General features: G+C 56.2%; 1 protein-coding gene across 1 annotated transcript in view; it reads left to right on the forward strand.

Annotated features, from left to right (window-relative positions):
• Positions 1-17,257, forward strand: part of LMF2 (lipase maturation factor 2) — a 19,968-nt gene extending 2,711 nt beyond the window's left edge. Inside the window, exons 2-14 of the mRNA XM_037889471.2 lie at positions 719-972; positions 4,685-4,713; positions 5,907-6,103; positions 6,576-6,754; positions 7,513-7,645; positions 9,728-9,862; positions 10,322-10,427; positions 11,532-11,628; positions 12,590-12,772; positions 13,388-13,556; positions 14,383-14,494; positions 15,218-15,326; positions 15,753-17,257. Of these exons, the coding sequence (XP_037745399.1) occupies positions 719-972; positions 4,685-4,713; positions 5,907-6,103; positions 6,576-6,754; positions 7,513-7,645; positions 9,728-9,862; positions 10,322-10,427; positions 11,532-11,628; positions 12,590-12,772; positions 13,388-13,556; positions 14,383-14,494; positions 15,218-15,326; positions 15,753-16,106 (2,057 nt within the window). The 3' untranslated portion in view covers positions 16,107-17,257. The remainder of the gene's footprint in view (positions 1-718; positions 973-4,684; positions 4,714-5,906; positions 6,104-6,575; positions 6,755-7,512; positions 7,646-9,727; positions 9,863-10,321; positions 10,428-11,531; positions 11,629-12,589; positions 12,773-13,387; positions 13,557-14,382; positions 14,495-15,217; positions 15,327-15,752) is intronic.
• Positions 17,258-17,986: the final 729 nt, after the last annotated feature.

Genomic DNA, 17,986 nt, shown 5'->3' on the forward strand with positions numbered 1-17,986 from the left:
CTGCTCTAGAGAGTGAAAGAAGATGGCTGTGGCACAGTTTGGGCCCCTGCCCTTGAAACACTCACGTCCCGCAAGGGAGCGTACCCTGCAGGCTGGGGAAGGAGAGAGAGCCCTTGCTCGGCAAAGACTAAAAGGCTTCAAGTCTGTTTAAGGCCTTGATCACGTATGGGTCCAGGCCACGCTAAGTACAGTGTGCTTGGGCCCTTACAACAGGTGTGAGTGGTCCCGGCTGCTATACCTCTGCATGCTGCTGGGCCCACCAGGATGGAATGTGCATCACTCTGCTCTCCTGCAGCTGCTCCCCCAGTCGGCTGGGCAGAGGCCTGGTTTGCTTGGTGAGCCGAGTCCTTGTAACCATTCCACGTGGGCAGGCTTAATCTGGCAGCCCTGCAGGCTATGGCCATGGATCGTTAGGCAGCTGTTCACCCCAGGAGCTGCAGGTGGATGTTTCCCATGGTATGTTCATTCCTTCTCCAGGGCTCAGTGCCAGCAATGGAGGGTTGAATGTTGCTGCTAGGCTTCTGGACCTAGCTCTGTTCCTCTGATCCTGGGGAAGGTGGTATTCAGTGGGACCTCCTCCCAGGGCAAACTTACTCACCAGAAAGGCTGGGTGTCCCTTGGGAAGGGAGGACCGCATGTTTCTAGCGGATGGATAGTTACCTGGGGGGAGAGGTTGCTGGGGGTTACAACTTTCTTTCTTGTCTCCCCCCCCACCCAGGGCTCTATGGGAAAGATGGCATCCTGCCAGCCCGCAAGATGCTGCGTGTCTCCGGGAAGGGCTTCTGGGAGCAGCTGCGGGATTCCCCAACGCTGCTGTGGTTTGGCCCACACCTGGGGCTGGACACGGAACAGGGCATGGAGCTGCTGTGCCTGCTGGGAATATTGACCTCCTTCGGCGCCCTGGTGCTTGAGCCCCTGCGGGACAGCCTCGTCTTCCTGCTGCTCTGGGTGTTCTACCTCTCGCTCTACCAGGTATGTGGGCACTGGGGGGTGGGTTGGGGGTAGAGGCAATCCCTTGGAGTGTGGGGGCAGGGGAAGACTTCTCATCTGTGACAGGTACATGGTGGGAGTGCCCTCTTTGCTGCTCTGCACCCACCTGTAGCTTGGGTCCTAATAGAGCAGTGGGTTAGCAGAATCCCTGCTTGGGGCAGGGTTTGCTCACCTGATCCTCTTCCCTGCTGTTCTTCTTTAGCTTCTCGCTCTTTAAAGCAGCCCAGCTCTCCTCCTGTCAGTCCTCTTCCCTCACCTCTGCCCAGGGGGATGGGGTGGGTGATTTTTCTCTCCATAGCAGGTGTTGGTCTTGCCATCTCAGGTTGAATTCAAGTCTCCATCCCTGTTCCTGGTGGCTCCATAATGCCCCCCCAGTTCCTTCTGGGGTTAAAATTCTCCATATTTGGTCTGTGACTACGGATTGGGCTTTGGAGTAGCCTCTTGGGAAGTGGGTATGTCACAGTCTCACCTGCTCTTAGCAGGAATTTTACTCACTTAATGACTTGGGCTAGAAACATCACACTATACTTTGCTTCAAAAAAACAAAAACCCCAAATCTTTTAGCTCTCCAAAGCAAGCCAGGTTTGCAAAGAATCACTTCGCTAAGTGCACCACCACTGAGGACAGGATATTGCACACAAGCATAGTGGTGCCTAACATTTTAAGCACACTTAAGGGATCTTAATCTGCTGGTGGTGCTTGCAGGCTGCCTGGGCCCCATAGCTCCTTATTGAGGAACTTGTGGTGAGAGTCAGGTATCCTGGCAGTTTGTAAGCATGGTTTCTCTTCCTTCTCACACCAGAAGAATTAAATGCAAAAGGCGGCACTTGCTGTATTGTATACCCTGAATTCCCTTGCGTAGGCAGCATGGCTGAGTTAACCCTGTCATTGCTACCTTAGCTTTCAGAATATCCTGGCTATTGAGTGTTTGATGTTTTGGCCTTAACACTGCATTAATACTAGTGTGTTGCATTTAATTTCTGGCTCTGATCTCTCTGATCAGAACAGAGATTCTCCCAGTTGCTGAGACGGGAGTCGTTTCCTGGCAGATCTCAATCAGAAGTGATTCCTGCAGGGATCGGTGCAGGAGAGTGGAGCTAGTTGGGTCAGTTTGGGACACTAAGGAGACCAGCCATCTGGGATCGCTGCATCCCAGGTGCTCTCCCCAAATCCGTACACCTGTCTGGTATCCCTGTGTGCACCAAGCAGTGAGTGCTGACAGCCTGCTCCAGCACTAACACTGTGCTGATGTTATACTCACCCCCACATAGGGCTCTGGCCCCGTGCCAGCCAGCCAGGTCCCCACTGAGAGCCTGCTGGGTGGTTCTGCCTCTCCAAAGAGCTCCACTCCAGTTCGGCTCAGTCTGACCAAAGTACTCTAATGCCAGCAGCCGCCTCTGCCAAACCACCCACAGCTTGCAGCAGCCCTGCCAGTTGTTGCGGTGGTAGGTGTGGAAAGGGGACAGGGTGGGGAGCTTTTACTGTGGCCATGAGTGCTGTCCCCAGCTGTGCAGGGGGAGTGAAATACCCTGGCTGCAGCTTTGTGTAGCCAGGAAAAGCAAAGGTAAATGGACTGTCCTCTTGGCTGGGACGGTAGCTGCCTCTGAAACAGGGCCATGGGGAGGTGCTCTCTACCTTCCAAACTGATGGAGTTTGGTTTGCTAGGTGCAGTATCTCAGAGGCCCTCTCTGTCCCCAGGGCAGTGACCTCTGGGCCGAGGTGTTAGGGGGCTTATTCCTTCACCCACTTACTTCCCTGGTCCTTCTCACATGAACAGAGAGCAACAATACCCGAAGTCCAAAGGTACAAACAATTTGATGTTTATTGGAGTGAACTTCCAGCAAGCATGGTTCCAGTTTCCTTCCTTAGTGTCCCCCTTCCCAGCTTGGACACCACCGAGCCTTACATCTGTGTCCCTGTTCCCATTCCTGCCCTTAGCAAAACATGATTCCAATTTCCCCACCCCATTCCCTGTTCTCATTTCCCCCCCCCACACACACACACCCACTTCCTAATTGACTGCAGACTATATAGTAAAACTTGAGTTCTGCTTAGCTACACCTTAACCAATCATTTTACTGAAATTTAACTAACCAATCCTAACATATTGTAACATGATTATGTAACCAATTATATCCCACCACCTTAATTAGTTTACACCCAGCAAAATTAATTATACAGCAGACAGGAACAATCACAGAACCAGACAGAGATGATACAGACAGACAATAGGGAAATGGGGACTGCAGTGATAGAACAACACAAAAGTGAGGATTTCACACCCCAGCTATGGATAAGCGAGAGCATCCTGTCTGGCAAGAAATCAAACTAAGTTTCCTTTTACATCTTCTAGGCACTTCCCTTTCTCTGGAGGCGATAGGCATTATCAGGACAGGATTGTATCCTAACAGCCCAATAGCACCTTATTTCAATGTGACTAGTTTGAAATGTGAGGAGGTGATCGGTCGCTTCCCAGCTTAGGGCTGCCCCTGTTGCTTAGGCAAGGCCTTAGCCTAAGCACAGGGCCTCAGACTGTCACAGTAAGGGAAGGCCCTTACGCTGGCAGACAGTGATTTTTGATTCTCTGTTTTTATACCTCTAGAACTATCTAAGTGATAATAACACACCTAAATTCTTAGCGTATAGGCCTTTACAGACAGGCCTGAATATCTATATCCTAACACGAGGCTTGGGAGGAGCATCCTCTGCCTCTGCCAGGAGTCTTGCCTCCCTTTCACGCAGGCCCGCTAGCACCTTCCTGGCTTTAGGGATGTTCCACTTGCTGCCTCTTCCCTTTTAAGGTGACACTGGAGAGAAACATCATTCCTCTTATTGGAGCCTCTAGGGCTCCTCCCCTCTGGAGCAGCACTGGCTCAGAATCTGGCAATAATCAAATCCCCTGCGTTTCTAGTATAGTGTTGGCATGTCCACAGCTGTGGGCGAGTCAGGAGCTGGCCTCTGGAGTCAGCCTGTTACACTGTCAGTATTGATCGTCCTGCCCTGATCTCTGAGCGTGCTTAAAGCGTTAGTGGGCGTGAGACGCTAATAGCACCAGGGCTAGAGGCAGCCATAGTGCAGGCTGGTATGAAGCAAGATTCAGCTGCAAATGCCCACCAATCCTGACTCTCAGCCCCCCGCTAGCCCAGCCCTGGGCTCCCCCTCAATCCCAACCCACAGTCCCTTGTCCTTTGAGTCTTCCTTGGATGATCATCTGGGTGCCAGGCTCGACCCAGACAGCCCATCCCACTGGAACAAGCGAGGCCTGAAGCAGACTCTCTGGAGAGGAGGCTGGTGCAGTAGCTCCCAGCATCATCCAGCCTTGTTGGAGCACGTGACATAGATGTGTCCCAGCTCCCCGCCCCCTCTGTCTTTGCACCCCTCCCCTCACCCAGGCATTGTGCTGTGGCCTTACCATGGCCCCACAGCTCTTGGCTGTGTGACAGTGCCCTGTCTCAATTCCCAGGGGTTGGTTCGGGGCCTGTTGCCACAAGGGAGCTGGCATTGCTACGTGAAATGTGCCCAGGAGAAGGCGTTGTCTTCCTATGAGCCTTTGCACTCTTCTCCGCTCTAGTCTGGGTGGGATAGAGAAGATGGGAATGGGGCGATCCTGTGATCAGAACCTATTTGTACCTGTCACTCCGTAATGCACCCTGTTGATCACCTGTTGATACCCTTGTGCTCCCTTTCCCCACAGGTGGGGCAGGTGTTCCTGTACTTCCAGTGGTAAGTGATTCCGTCTCCCCAGATCTACACGTGGCCACTCCTGTTGGGTCGTTCAGCCCTTTCCAAGCGCAGCTTTGGTTCCCCGGCAGGATGGGCCCCCGATGGGTGGACCGTGGAAGCCCCAGCTGTATCCTGCAGGTGTTCACATGACCTCTTGTGTGGCTGCACTGTAGCTCTGTAGGGGTTCAGAGTGGCAGGTCTTGTGCTGTGCTGAATCAGTTCAGAGAAGCAACACTGAAGCACAGATCCCTGCGCCGTGCTGCCTGGACACTGCTGTCCTAACTCAGTGTAGTCAGGCAGGCCTCTTGTGCTGAGCATTCCTGGGAACTATCCAACTTGTAAATCATGCTTGGTCTGGTGTGCTAGGAACTGGTTCTGACTGTTACCGCCTGCCACATGTTCCTGGGGTAGGGGGAGGTGGCCGTTCTCTTTCAAGATGGCTGCTGTATGTCTAGGTTTGTGGGACTCCTGTTTCCCTATGAATGCTCGCTGGGGCCATTTAAACAGGCATTGTGGGGAGGGGGCCACAGTTTGTCCTATTTTCAAAAACCACTCCAGTAACATGCTAAAGGCAGGAGAAAGACACTGACTCTGTAGTGGTACCTGAGACCATCAGCTGGGGAAGCTCGCCTCCCCTCTAGGGAAGAGGGATCACCAGCTAAGCCTGGAGAGTCTACGCTAGCGATGGCCACTGCTACATCCTCCAGGAGGGCCCAAGCTCCGGGTTGCCTAGGGTGTTGTGTACAGGTGGTGGGCAAATGGGGTTGGTGCCTCATCGCGGTGACAGTTAGCCACTGGTGGCCCCGTGGCTGTACGTAGACAGAGGTTGCAGCTCAGCTGTATCGTGCCCGGCATTGCAGCCTCTGGGGGCTTGGTCGCAGGACAGCCCTGCTAGTGCCTTGCTGACCCCTGGATACGGGCACTCTGTAGGAGCAGTCTGGGTGGTCAGCGCTCTTGTGCAGCCATGCATGCTATCCGCATGCAGGTGGCTAGAAACGATTTGCAGCCAGGTGAAGCAGCCTGACCGTGACCTTTCAGACCTGGCCTCTTGGAGGCTGCCAGACAAAGAGGCATGTGGAGGGGGCTTCTATGAGGCCCCCATGGGGCCAGGACAGTTGAGGGGAGGTTGGCCCCAGCAAACAGGGAGCCTCTGGCCCCTCTGTCTGATGCCTTGTGTGGTGTGCTCCCTGCAGGGACAGCCTCCTGCTGGAGACAGGCTTCCTGGCCGTGCTGGTGGCCCCCCTGCACCTACTGAAGTGGCGCTCCACAGCCTGGCGGCCACATGACAACATCACCTTCTGGCTGATGCGCTGGCTGCTCTTTCGGCTCATGTTCGCCTCGGGGGTGGTGAAGCTGACCAGCCGCTGCCCCACGTGGTGGGGGCTCACAGGTGAGGGGCTTGGCATGGCCACAGTGCGGGGACGGCATCGCTGTGGCTGCTCTCTCAACCCATGCAAGCACTCCTCCCCGGCACCCCTGGGGGTGAGTTAGCGTCACTGACCCTTTCCTACAGGTTGGGTGGGCCATAGCGCCTGGATGAGATAGAGGTTCCTGGCTCCCAGCCCTGTGCTCAGCCCACTAGGCCATGCTGCCATTTCCAGACACTGGCAGGGTTTCCTGCACCAGGCCTCATGGCAAATGCACTGCTGTGCAGCCCAAGTGACTTGTTCAGGGCAGCACTTAATATTGCGTGCAGCTTGCTCCCGCATCTCTGCATATCCCTGCATGGCCTCTGTCCCCATAGGGTCCTGGCTCTCCCACTCTCTGAGCCACATCCAGTTATTACCCTGCACTGGCTCCTCCTTCCTTGCTTGTGTCTAATGCATCCCTTCATGGCCCTGACCCTGCTCTCTCCCACGCAGCCCTGACCTATCACTACGAGACCCAGTGCATCCCTACGCCGGCCGCCTGGTTTGCCCACCAGCTCCCTGTGTGGTTCCAGAAGTTCAGCGTGGTGGCCACGTACGTCATTGAGATCGCTGTGCCCCTGCTGTTCTTCTCCCCCATCCGCCGCCTCCGCCTCTTCGCCTTCTACTGCCAGGTACGTCCACAGCCAGCGAGGGCTGGAAGGCTTCGGATGCGCCCCTGCGGATAGGAGCAGGAAAGAGAGTTCGGGGGCCTGGTGCTTGTCCCACGTGTTGCCCAGTGGGAGCCATTAGTTCAGATCTCGCTTTCGGGTATAAGACTTAGGGGACAGGAGACCAAGGGGGATACAATGGAAATGAGCATCCCAGCAGTCTGTTCCCATCATGCATTGCAGGCTCACAGTGGTCAAATGCCAGTGACCGTGGACCCTTCAAGTTCTGGGCCCAGAAGGGGGTGTTCCTGCCTTGCTCACTGGAGGGCAGCAGAGCCTCAGACTGAAGGGTGCAGCTTACAAGCAAGATGGGTTTCCCCCTGCCTTGCAAGGCCAGACAGGGAGGGTCCCCCTCACCTCTCCCCTGGATGCCTGCCTCTCGTGCCACGATCCTGGCCCTTTGGCTGCTGGTGCCAGCCAGAAGGATGGTCATGCTGCTGTGTGGATCTCTGTTAACCCTCTGGAGTCTACAAGCTGCCTCCTAGGCTGAGCGGCAGGCAGTGCCAGTGTGGGGCAGCTCCCCTACAGGGAGCAGGACCCCTCCGTGGGGGAATGTTGAGAGTGGAGGCCTCTTGGGCAGGGAGCCTGGGAGGGGATGTTGGGTGTTTCTCTTGGCACTTTGTCCCCGGGCTCAGGAAGGGAGGTGCTGGGGATGACAGGCCTGCACTTCATGCCGTGATGGGACCCAAGCCATGGCTCTGAGTTCCTGCCCTCCTCCGCAGGTCCTGCTCCAGCTGCTGATCATCATCACGGGCAACTACAACTTCTTCAACCTGCTCACCATTGTCCTGTGCTTCTCGCTGCTGGATGACGAGCACCTGGGGCTGGGGCGCAGCAAAAGGAGACCCACCAGCGGTGAGTCTGTGTGGGTTAGGGCTCTGCTGTGGGCTGAGCTCACCTGGGCTCAAGCTGTTCCACAGGGTGAGGTGGATCCTGCTCTGGGGGTGGGCAGGTCCTGGGTCTGATCCGGAAGTGGCAGAGGGGGAGCCCTTGGCAGAATTCTCGGTGATCAGTCCCATGTGCTGTGCAAGGAGCTTGCTCTGAGCCCTGTAGCAAGGGGGCAGCGCCCTGGTGCAGACAGGAGATCCTGCAGGAGACTCAGCTTGGCTATTTTAAACTGTCCCATAATTAACTTTTAGGGGGCTGTAGGTCTAATAAACACAGCTGCACTGAAACAATCAGGGGTGCTGTGGGGTGGGCAGGAATTGTGGGAGAAGCACATTGGCTGCATGCATCTGCTAAAAGAATGGTGAGAGAGAAGGTGGGTGAGATGATGTCTCTCAACAGCAGAAGCTGGTTCAATACAAGATAAGCTTTTGAGCCTCCCCAGCTGTTCAGGTCTCAAAAGATACTTAGGCCTGGTCCACAGCGGGAACTTGAATTGGCAAAGCTACATCTCTCAGGAGTGTAGAAAAATCCTACTTTGAGAAACATGGCAATGCCGACCTAACCCTCAGGATAGACAGTGCTTGGTCAACTGAAAAATTCTTCCATTCAGCTAGCTACCATCTCTCCAGGAGGTGGATCACCTACGCTCGCAGGAGAAGCCCTCCTGTTGGCGTAGGTGGTGTCTACACTAAAGCTATGACAGCAGCTCAGCTGCAGCAGCGTTTTATGTGTAGACATACCCAAAGGGTAGCCATGCGCAGTGTCTCAGCTAAATGTTAGCATAAGGAATTAACACACATTGTAAGAAACCAAGGTGCAGCGGGCCGTTAACACCCCTTCAGTCATAGGAGAAAAGATTTGTTAGGTCACAGATTGTTGTATTGAGACTTAAAATTAGTGTGTCTGTTTAGTTCATGATTTTTAGTGTTCAGCAGAGTTCTGAATTGAAGCTCCCAGGCTCGTCTTTGGAAGGTGCTGTGCAGGCTTCCTTTCAGGACAAGGACTGAGAGCTCAGGTGTGGAGTGATCACTTTGTGAGAAATGTTCACTTCTGGTGATAAGATGGTTTTGTCTTATCATTTTTCTGCATGAGCTCATCCAAGAACGTCGTGATAGCTGTTGTGAAGTTTGATGCACTGGATGAGGTACGCCATGTGTTGCAATAGGCCTGCATAGGGTCTTGATCATTGTAGCAGTGGAGATATGACTGCAGGTTTTGCAGCTGTTCTGGCAGGGTCTGGTGCCGCTTTGAATTGGCGTGCCCTCAATTATGGGGAACTTGCTTCTGATGATGATGGGTTCATGCTTGAAGGCTAGAAGAGAGGGGTTGGAAAAGGTTTCTTTTAGGATGGGGTCCCAATCGAGTCAGGGTAGTAATTATTTGATGCCAGTACAAGTTCCAGTGTGGGGTGGTAGGTGACAACTAGAGGTGTGTGGTCAGTGGATGTTTTTCTGGATTGAAGCAAGTTCTCTCAGGTTATTAGTGTCGCTTGTTCCATGATGCAATATACTTCTCTGGCGGATAGGCCTTGCTTGGTGAAGGCGGTTTTAAGTGTGTTAAGTTGTGCATCCCAGACTTGCTCCTTGGAGCATGTTCTGTGGTACCTGAGTGCCTGGCTGTAAGTAACGGATTCTTTGCTATATCTGGGGTATCTGCTGGATCTGGGGAGGTGGCTGTTGAAGGATGTGGAGCATAGCTCAGTGGTTTGAGCATTGTCCTGCTAAACCCAGGGTTGTGAGTTCAATCCTTGAGGGGGCCATTTAGGGATCCAGGGCAAAAATTGGGGATTGGGCCTGCTTTGAGCAGGGGGTTGGACTAGATGACCTCCTGAGGTCCCTTCCAACCCTGATATTCTAGGATTCTATGATTAACAGTGCCTCTCAAACTGCCATTGTTGGGTTTCAGAGTTAATAGTTGAGCAGGCCCCCATGGCACAATTATGCTTCCGTTGGAGCTGTTTCAGGCTCTGATCAGATTCTGGCAGACAGCATTGTGCATCAGTTCCACTCAGTCCCTGTAACATCACTTGTTTCCTCCCCTACCCTGCAGCCTGGCCTCCAAGCCTGCTGTCTGTCCTGTCCACGCTGCTGGAGCTGACTGTCTATGGGTTACTCATCTACTGGAGCATCCAGGACTTCGGCCTGCATTTCAACTGGGAAAAGCAGCTCATTGAATCCAAAACAGGTGTGGTGCTTCCTCCCCTCACTGCATGGTGGGACAGCATGCACAGCCCACAGCTGGGTGCTGATGTGCCCTCTGGCTGGTATCCCATCTCTTCTGTGATCCCCTCTGGGCCTTGCAGCTCAGCCAGGAGAGTGACACTAGCAGGACACAACCTTGAGCAGCTCCTGACCCAGCTACCATCCAGGCAGCATCCTGGCAAGGCCCCCCTCAGGTCAGGTGCAACTTGGCTCCCCGACCCTTTTACTCCACCCAATGGTGAAGTTGGTTCATGTCCTGGTGAGCCTGTTGACTTTGGCTGAGTGACTCAAAACGAGCCACCTTGTTGCCAACAGTGACACCCCTCGGTGCTTCTGTGTCATATGACCTGCACTACTTCCTGGAGGAAAGGGGTGATTTGTGCGTCCCCCCTTCCCTGCCCAGGCACTGTCTGACTCCTGTGGTTTTACCTCTCCTCTCTAGCTTTCACTTATCATGACTTCATCCAGTGGCTGAAGACAGTAACTCTCCCTTTAGTGGGGTTGGGCCTCCTCTCCCTGGCCTGGGAGATTCTCTCTGCCATGTACAGGTGAGTCGCTGTTCCAGGGGCAGGCTCTGCTGCTTGCTGTGCCTCTGAACTGGAGGGGTTTTGTGGCAAGCATCAGTTCTCTGCTGTATCATCCCCTCCTGAAGCTGAGGGGAACTGCCCTGGAGGTGCAGCCATGGGGTCTGGAGTGGTAGAACAATGCAGCCAATCCATGCACAGATCTGATTACTCATGACTTGGAGCTAGAGTACAGCAGGTCTGAGGGAATTGGCACCCCTCAGATCAGTGGGGCAGGCTGTCTGCCTGGGGGATCCCAGGATCCCCACAGCTCCTGGCTGTTGGCATGGTCTGCAGCAACACTGCATTCAGATCGAGTTTCATGCTGTAGCCACTGGCTGCCCTGGGAGAGTCTTGTCAGGTTGGCTCATGGGCTGATGAGGCACTGCTAGGCTTAACCCTTCACCCACAGCCTCAGGGGCCCCACAGGGTCAGACTTCCCTGCAGAGTTGGCTGGAATTGTCTACACTCTCCTTACCCCTCTCCAGTTATCCTGGCTCGAGTGAGAGCAGCCACACTGCTTAAAGCACTCGCTGCTGTCTACACTGGCATGGCGCAGCACACGAGTGCAGCTCTTTGGGGCACTTCCCAGGGTTCCTAGTGCTGCAGTTAGCTCTGAGGGTATTGTGGGGGAGCCTGTCTGCCCCTCTTGGGCACATGGGGGTCAGGGGAGAGGCACTGGTGGGCTACCTGCACTCAAGGAGAGCTAGCCTGCAGTACACTGCAGAACAGCTGTGCTGGCAGCTGATGAGTTGCACTAACTGGAATTTTAGCCTGTACCCCCTGCTGGGCCAGCAACTCGTGTGAAAAGCCCCGCTTCTGTGGGTTAAGGGGTTGGGGATGGGATTGAAGTTAAACTCCAGTTGTGTTTGCTGCAAAGTCTCTAGTCTGGTGGACAGCTAAGGACTGCTGCTGGCAAACCCTTCGTACAGCGGTGTCGTCTGGCAGCCTGGGCCTCTCGAAGTGGGGCAAAGTCTGCAGCCCCTCCCCCAGCTCTGCTGTTCAGTGGGTGCTTCACTTCCAGTCGTGTGGCTAATGGGGGACTTTGGCCCTGTCTGCTGACCTGTCCTTCTCCTGCCTCCCACACAGGTGTGCCTGCGTCCGGGGCTTTCCCTGGAAGCTCTGGGCTACTCTCCAGTGGGCTGTCTTCGCTGCTGCAGCAGCAGGGATGTTTGCCGTCAGCCTGGTGAGTGGGTGGGATGGTGTGGGGCAGCGGCCTATCATGTCTTGTGTGATCTGGGGATTGGCGGTTGGCTAGTCACTCCCCTTCCATACCTAGTACAGGCCAGGCAGGGTCACTGCATGGGGTGGTGTCTGGTTCCTGCAGCCACCCTCTAGGGAGCCCAGGCTGGTAGAGGGCGGGCAGGGTTCAGGGTGCTGTGGGCACTTCAGGAAAAGAGAAAGCAGGTGGAGACTGAGCGCTATCCATTACAATGCAGGGTGAGGCTCTGCCTCAAGGCATTGGGGCCTTCTGGGTCAGAAGACATACAGGATGCGGGAGAGACAGGAGCATGGTTAAAGCCCGGGTGATCGGATCACGCTACCTAGCTCTTGCAGCTCTAGCTTCGTTGCAGTCTCGGGCTCGGACTACTGGCCCTAGGCCCATCCCCTGAGGCGAGGTAGAGGGCAGTGCCACCTGCTGGGGGGAGCACATTGGCGATGCAGCAGGGCAGAACAACCTGCGCTGGGGAACAAAGCTGTGAACGCTGCCAAGGCTGCGTCCTGGCGGCTCTCCCCGCTCGTGAGGCTTGTCTCTAAGGCAACCTCAAATTTTGGAAGGGCCACTGGTGCTGGAGGGTTGGCTGGGTCTGGGGAAATGCTGTGTGGCATAGTATGTGACCAGCCCACAGAATCCCCACCATGGGTAACAGGGAGTTAGATACTCTGGCTGGGTAACTGCAGGGGTGATTTAGTCATGCCCTGAGGTCAAGGTAAAGCTCCATCTTCTGGGCATTGGCTGGCACTCTCCTCAGGGCTTGGGTGGACAGCACTGGGTATTGACTGCTGCAGACACCAGCCAGGGTTGCTTCCTGGTGTGCGTTGGGCAGGGCCAGCAGATGAACTGGCCCACTCTGCTGCGTTGTCCCTCCCCGGTGCCTATTGCACGGGGTGATTAAGCCGGCCTGTTCTCTGCTGCTGCCTCCCAGGTGCCCTTCACCTACCTAGAGTACGAGTCGAATGGGAAGCTGTGGCCCAGCATCCACCAGATGTTCAGTGCTGTTGACCGCTACCAGCTGGTGAACTCATATGGGCTCTTCCGCAGGATGACGGGGGTCGGGGGCCGGCCAGAGGTGGTGGTGGAAGGAAGCTATGACAAGGAGAAATGGACGGTAACTCGCTGCTATGCCCTGCCAGTGATCTCATGCCGCTGCTGTAGCTTTTCCCTAAGCAGGGGGGATACGTCTGGGATGTGCGGGGAGGGGGAGTCTAGGTTAACCACGAGACCCAGCCTCTGATGGACGTCAGCAGTGAAATCAACACTAGTTAGCCCCATTGACGCCTTGCGGCGCCAGATGGCCGTGTTTCCCTGAAGAGGAGGTGACCATCCCTGGGGCTTGAACAGGAGTGACGTGCTCTGGAGGTGCTGCTTGTGCCATGTGGCCATCAATGAGCCCCCCGCCCCCCCCCCCCCCCCCCAGCAAGAGCTGGCTGTCAGCCCCATTTGCAGTTTGGCCTTCTGGTCTAAGGCCCCATGCATCTAGATGTGGCATCCTTCAGTTCCTGCCCTGAACTGTTGGTGCTGTGTGCTGTTAAACAGCTGCTGTGTTCCACCCCATAGGTAGCTGCATTTAGGAACGGGGCAGTGATGCTGTAAAGTGCTTTGGGGCGTTGCCGGTGGCATCCTCATTCCAACCATGTTGGTCCAGAATGTTCGAGCCCCATTGCATGTGGGGTGAGGTAGCAGTTCAGAAGCACCTTTGCCCCATTCTCCTCTGTCCCTGCAGGAGATTGAGTTCATGTACAAGCCAGGGAACATCAGCGCAGGGCCTCCTGTGGTGGCCCCGCACCAGCCCCGCCTCGACTGGCAGATGTGGTTTGCGGCCTTGGGGGATCACGCTCACAGCCCCTGGTTCACCAGCTTCGTCTATCGCCTGCTGCAGGGCAAGAAAGAAGGTGAGGGGGCCACGCATGCCCAGCCATTCTGTGTCCCAGGCTGAGCTCGGGGTGGTCACTCTCACCCTGTGATCAGCCCCTCACCCTGCCCACCCAGTAAACTCACGTGGTGCCCTGGGCAGTGGGTGTTACTCTGCTTTGTCGACGGAGCTAGTCACTTCAGTGGGCTGTGGCTTGGGGCTGAGGGGCACCGGCAGAGCTGCGTGCATGAGAAGTCCAGGGCTGGGATAGCAGGGGGAACTCTGGGTCAGGATTGACATGAACAGAGCTGTGTCTTCCATACCACTCCCTGCTTGCCTCTTAGCCTCAAATTGGCCAGCGCTCTGAGCCCTTGCTGCTTTCCTGCCCTGCCTCCCCAGTGCCATGCAGTACAGCCAGAGCATGCCTGTGCTAAGGTGGTCCCGGCCCTAGGCCTGCCCAAACCTGGCAAGCTGCACTCCCTGGGATGGCAGCAGGGGCCTCCCTGTGTGAGCCCAGCAGCTGGGGTGCGGTGGTAAGGCATGCTCTGCTCTTCCTCCTACTGGGGTCCCCACAGTGACGGGGCAGGGAGTTAGCTGCCCCATGCATCATCGTGGGGGTTCACTCCTGCTGGAGCGCTTGGCCTCTGCATTGGCTGCCCTGGAGTCATGGCCGTCAAGCTTCTCTCTGCAGCACTGAGAGCTAGAAACCCTAATGTGAGAGCTGAGACTCTGGTGAGATCACCAGGCTCCACAGGCTGGGGCCCGCGGCATGGCCTTGATGCCTGGTGTTAATGCAGCTGGGCAGGAGGAGCAACCTAGGGTAAAGGTGTGCTGGGGCCTTGCGCTAACTCCTCTGTTCCTGGCAGTGATCCACCTGGTACAGGTTGATGAAACTAAATACCCATTCAGCTCACGGCCGCCTGCCTACGTCCGAGCCCAGCTCTACAAGTACTGGTTCACGGAGAGCACCAAGGACGGGTGAGTGACGCCAGCGCCTTTCGCCATCAGCCTCCATCTGAGGGGATGAGGAGCTGGCTTGAGCAGCAGGCCCAGCCCACTGTCCCCAGGGCTCACCCTGCGCTGCTTATTCCCATGGCCAGCATTCCCTGGTGCTTAACATGTTAATGATCTGAGAACGGGGTGGCAACAAGGAAGCAAAACTTGCAGAGGATTCTGTTCTTTAGGTTAGTCAGGACCAGAGAGGACTGTGAGGAACTCCAGAGACCGAGCCAAATCAGGGGAATGGGCAAGAGGCGAGCAAATGCAATTCAGTGTTAAATGTGAAGTAATGCATGCTGGAGGGAAACATTTAATCACTTAACCGGAAAGACTCTAAATAAACTGTCAGCCCCTGAGATGGAACTGGGTGACAGCTGTCTACGCACTGCAGCTGCAGTCAGAAGCTGTTAGGATGTGAGGAATGGGATGGTGAATAATGGAACTAGAGTTGGGCAAATACTGGCATCTGTCCTGTGTGTGCAGTGGGGAGACTCTTGGCTGCAGAGGGCCTAGCCACTCGGAGGCCGCTGCCTCCCAGCCTGGCTTCTGCAGGTGGGAATATTCTGGTCCTTATGCAATAACCGTTCAGGGCAGGGCCGGCTGTGCTGTCAGGAAAGCTCTCCAGGAGTGGGAGTTGGGACCGCATCTGCCGCTCAGCATGGCTGATCTGAGCAACTCCTGCCTCTTCTCCCTTCTCTGCAGGGGCTTCCCCCGCCAATGGTGGCGGCGGCAGCGCGTGGAGGAGTTCTACCCCACTGTGTTCCTGGGAGACCCCAATCTGGAGGCCATGCTCAATCAGTACGGGCTGAAGGTAGGATTAGCAGAACACCACATCTAGGCTGTAAGCCATACGAGGCCTGGGCCACTTCCTGGGCACTTCCAGGGGGAGTGTTCTTGGAGCAGGGAGGGCTGCCTGCCATGGGGTTGGATTGCAATGTGTCCCACTGTGTGCACACACCTTGTATGTCTGCCTTGGAATCACTTCTGAGCAGCAGAGCCCCACATGCCCCCTTGCAGTGGGGACAGATATGTCATGGCCCTGTGTTCAGACCAAGCACTCAGCACTGCATCTCAGCGAAGTGGTGGTGGAGGAATTGAGCCCCTAGTGGTGGGTGGCTCCAGAGAGGCTTGTCTCCCCCAGGGCAGGGACCACCCGTAGGCTTGGTGGGGCAGCCAGGGCTCCAACAGCCCAGCTCTGTGACTGCATCTGCACTTGCATCTCTTCCTCTGCATGCAGGACAAGACGCCCCTGAAGCGCCCTACGGATGCCTTCCTGCCCAGGACCCTGCAACTCATCCGGGAGCTTAGCCACCCCTACACAGGCCCTGCCGTGGTGTGGTCTCTCTACCTCACTGCTGCCACCATCTGCATCCTGCGAGTGCTGAGCAGCAGGACACTGGGCAGCGCCCCCATCAGCCGGCACAAAGGCTCCAAGCGGCCTGATGTGGCAGAGGGAGACGGAGACCATGCAGGCAGTGAGAAGAATGGGCAGGTGAGGAAGAAGGAGGCAGAGGAGAAGGTCGAGGGCAGAGCCAGAGGGGCTGGAGATGCCCCTTCAGATAGCCTCCGTAGCACCAAGAAGAAGAAGTAGCCCTGGAGGTGCCAGCCCTAGACCCCCCACCCCTTTCTTCCAGGCAATGACTGATATCACCTCTGCTCTGAACTCCTGTTTCTGGACTTGCCGCTCTCGCCTTGCCTGGCTCCACTCTGATGGCTCCTCCTAGCTCTCCTGTCTCCATAACCATATGGCAAATGGATCTTGTCTGCTCCGGGCACAGGCTTTACCGTGGGGGCCCATTGGTTATCAGCCTCCACCCCTACTGGCTCCATGTTGGCCTGGGCTTTTTCCCCCATAGCCCCGAGGATTTGAGCTGTGGAGCTGCCTGCTCCCCGGGAGGCTGCTATGCCCCAGCTCAGGAAAGGTGTGGAATGTCACTTACATCCCCGTCTGCCCAAGGAGAGGCCATGCCCTGACCTACCCCTCACCCACCCTGCTCTGTGGAGCAACAGCTGTCATCCCCTTCCCTTAGGGCTGCAGTCTCTGGACACCGGTGGGGTCAGTCCCTTCCCCCCCCGCTGGGGAGTTTGCTGCCCTTGAGTGCCATGGCTCGTACATCCGGTTATTGCTGCTGGACAGTGGCCTTATTTTGCCCATGGAGCTGGCCCTTACAGCTGAGAAGAGAACTGGGGTTGGGTACTTGGTAACGGGGATCCCTACAGCGGACCCAGTGCAAGGAGCCCCCATGGCCAGTGGCTCTTGGGGGCTGAATTGCCCCAACCAGGCAGATCTCCAGTTCCTAGGGGCACTGTAAAGTGGGCAGGGTGGGAATCCTGGATCTCATCCCAGAGATGCCTTTAGGCAAGGAGCCGTGGCCCAGCTTGGATAAGCTGCAGGCTCCAGCTACGCCCAGCCTTTCCCCTTGTGCTCAGGGACAGCAGTACTATGCTCATACAGGCAGGCAGAAGGCCCAATAGAAACCATGCCATCCTCTCCCCTCCCACTACTGCCTTAATGCTGCCCCCTCCTGTACCAGCCTGCTGTGGGGGGCGGGGGGGGGGGGTTGCTGTGCTTGCCCAGGGTTGCTGGGCGATCCCATGATCGTGTTCAGGGGCATGAGCACCTGTCTCGCTTGCCCTGGCCCCTCCCTGGGCACAGAGCCTGGCTGGAACGTGCTTCCCAGCAGCTGTTAATGGAGCGGAGACATTTCCTGTAACTTTCTAAATAAAGCCTTTGACATTCCAGCCCTGCCTCCCTTCCAGGAGTGGGGGGTGGTTAGCCCCTCACCCAGGAGCCAGTGCATCCAGCCTGGGACAGGAGCGGGGGTGCGTAGGGCATGGGCTGACCGTTCCTGCCAGGCTGCCCCAGGTTGTAATACGTGGTGGGTGCGTGCACACATTCCCTCCCCCTCGGAACGTTGAGGCCCGGATCCTTGGCCAGCAGGGCCCTGGAAATGTGGCTGCGGAAACTGCAGGGCAGCTGCCTGGCTCAGCCTGATCTAGCCTAGCCCCTGTGTGCTCTGCCCCCCGTAGCTGTGGTACCAGGATTTCTGCCCTAGCTGTCTCCATGACACCACAGTGCCCCCACCCCTCCCCTGTCCATCCACACCATAGAGCGCCTGACCCCTAGTGTAACAGTGTGAGGTGCTGGAGACGGCTCATGTTTTCCCCTGCTGGGCTCCAAGGCTGAGCCCACACGGGGGGCAGCTGCTACAGCAGCTGTGCTATGAAAAGCCACCCTCCCCTCCTGCCCCTTCTAGGTCGGGGTCTCAGCGCAGAGCCTCTGTGTTCTTTGGCCTTTGGACCTGTTTCTATTGTTCTGTCAGGCCTACATCCTCCCCGTACCACCTCCTGCAGGCTGCTGATAGTGCCAGCTGCCTTTCTCTGCGGCTCTAGCCTCTTGCATGGCTTCAAGCGGCCCAGCTTGTGTCCTGGGGCCATGGGCCCTTCACTGCCCCCTTAGAAAGCCAAGCT

This window comes from Chelonia mydas, chromosome 1, assembly GCF_015237465.2.
Source record: "Chelonia mydas isolate rCheMyd1 chromosome 1, rCheMyd1.pri.v2, whole genome shotgun sequence".
In the NCBI taxonomy this organism is placed as follows: domain Eukaryota; kingdom Metazoa; phylum Chordata; order Testudines; family Cheloniidae; genus Chelonia; species Chelonia mydas.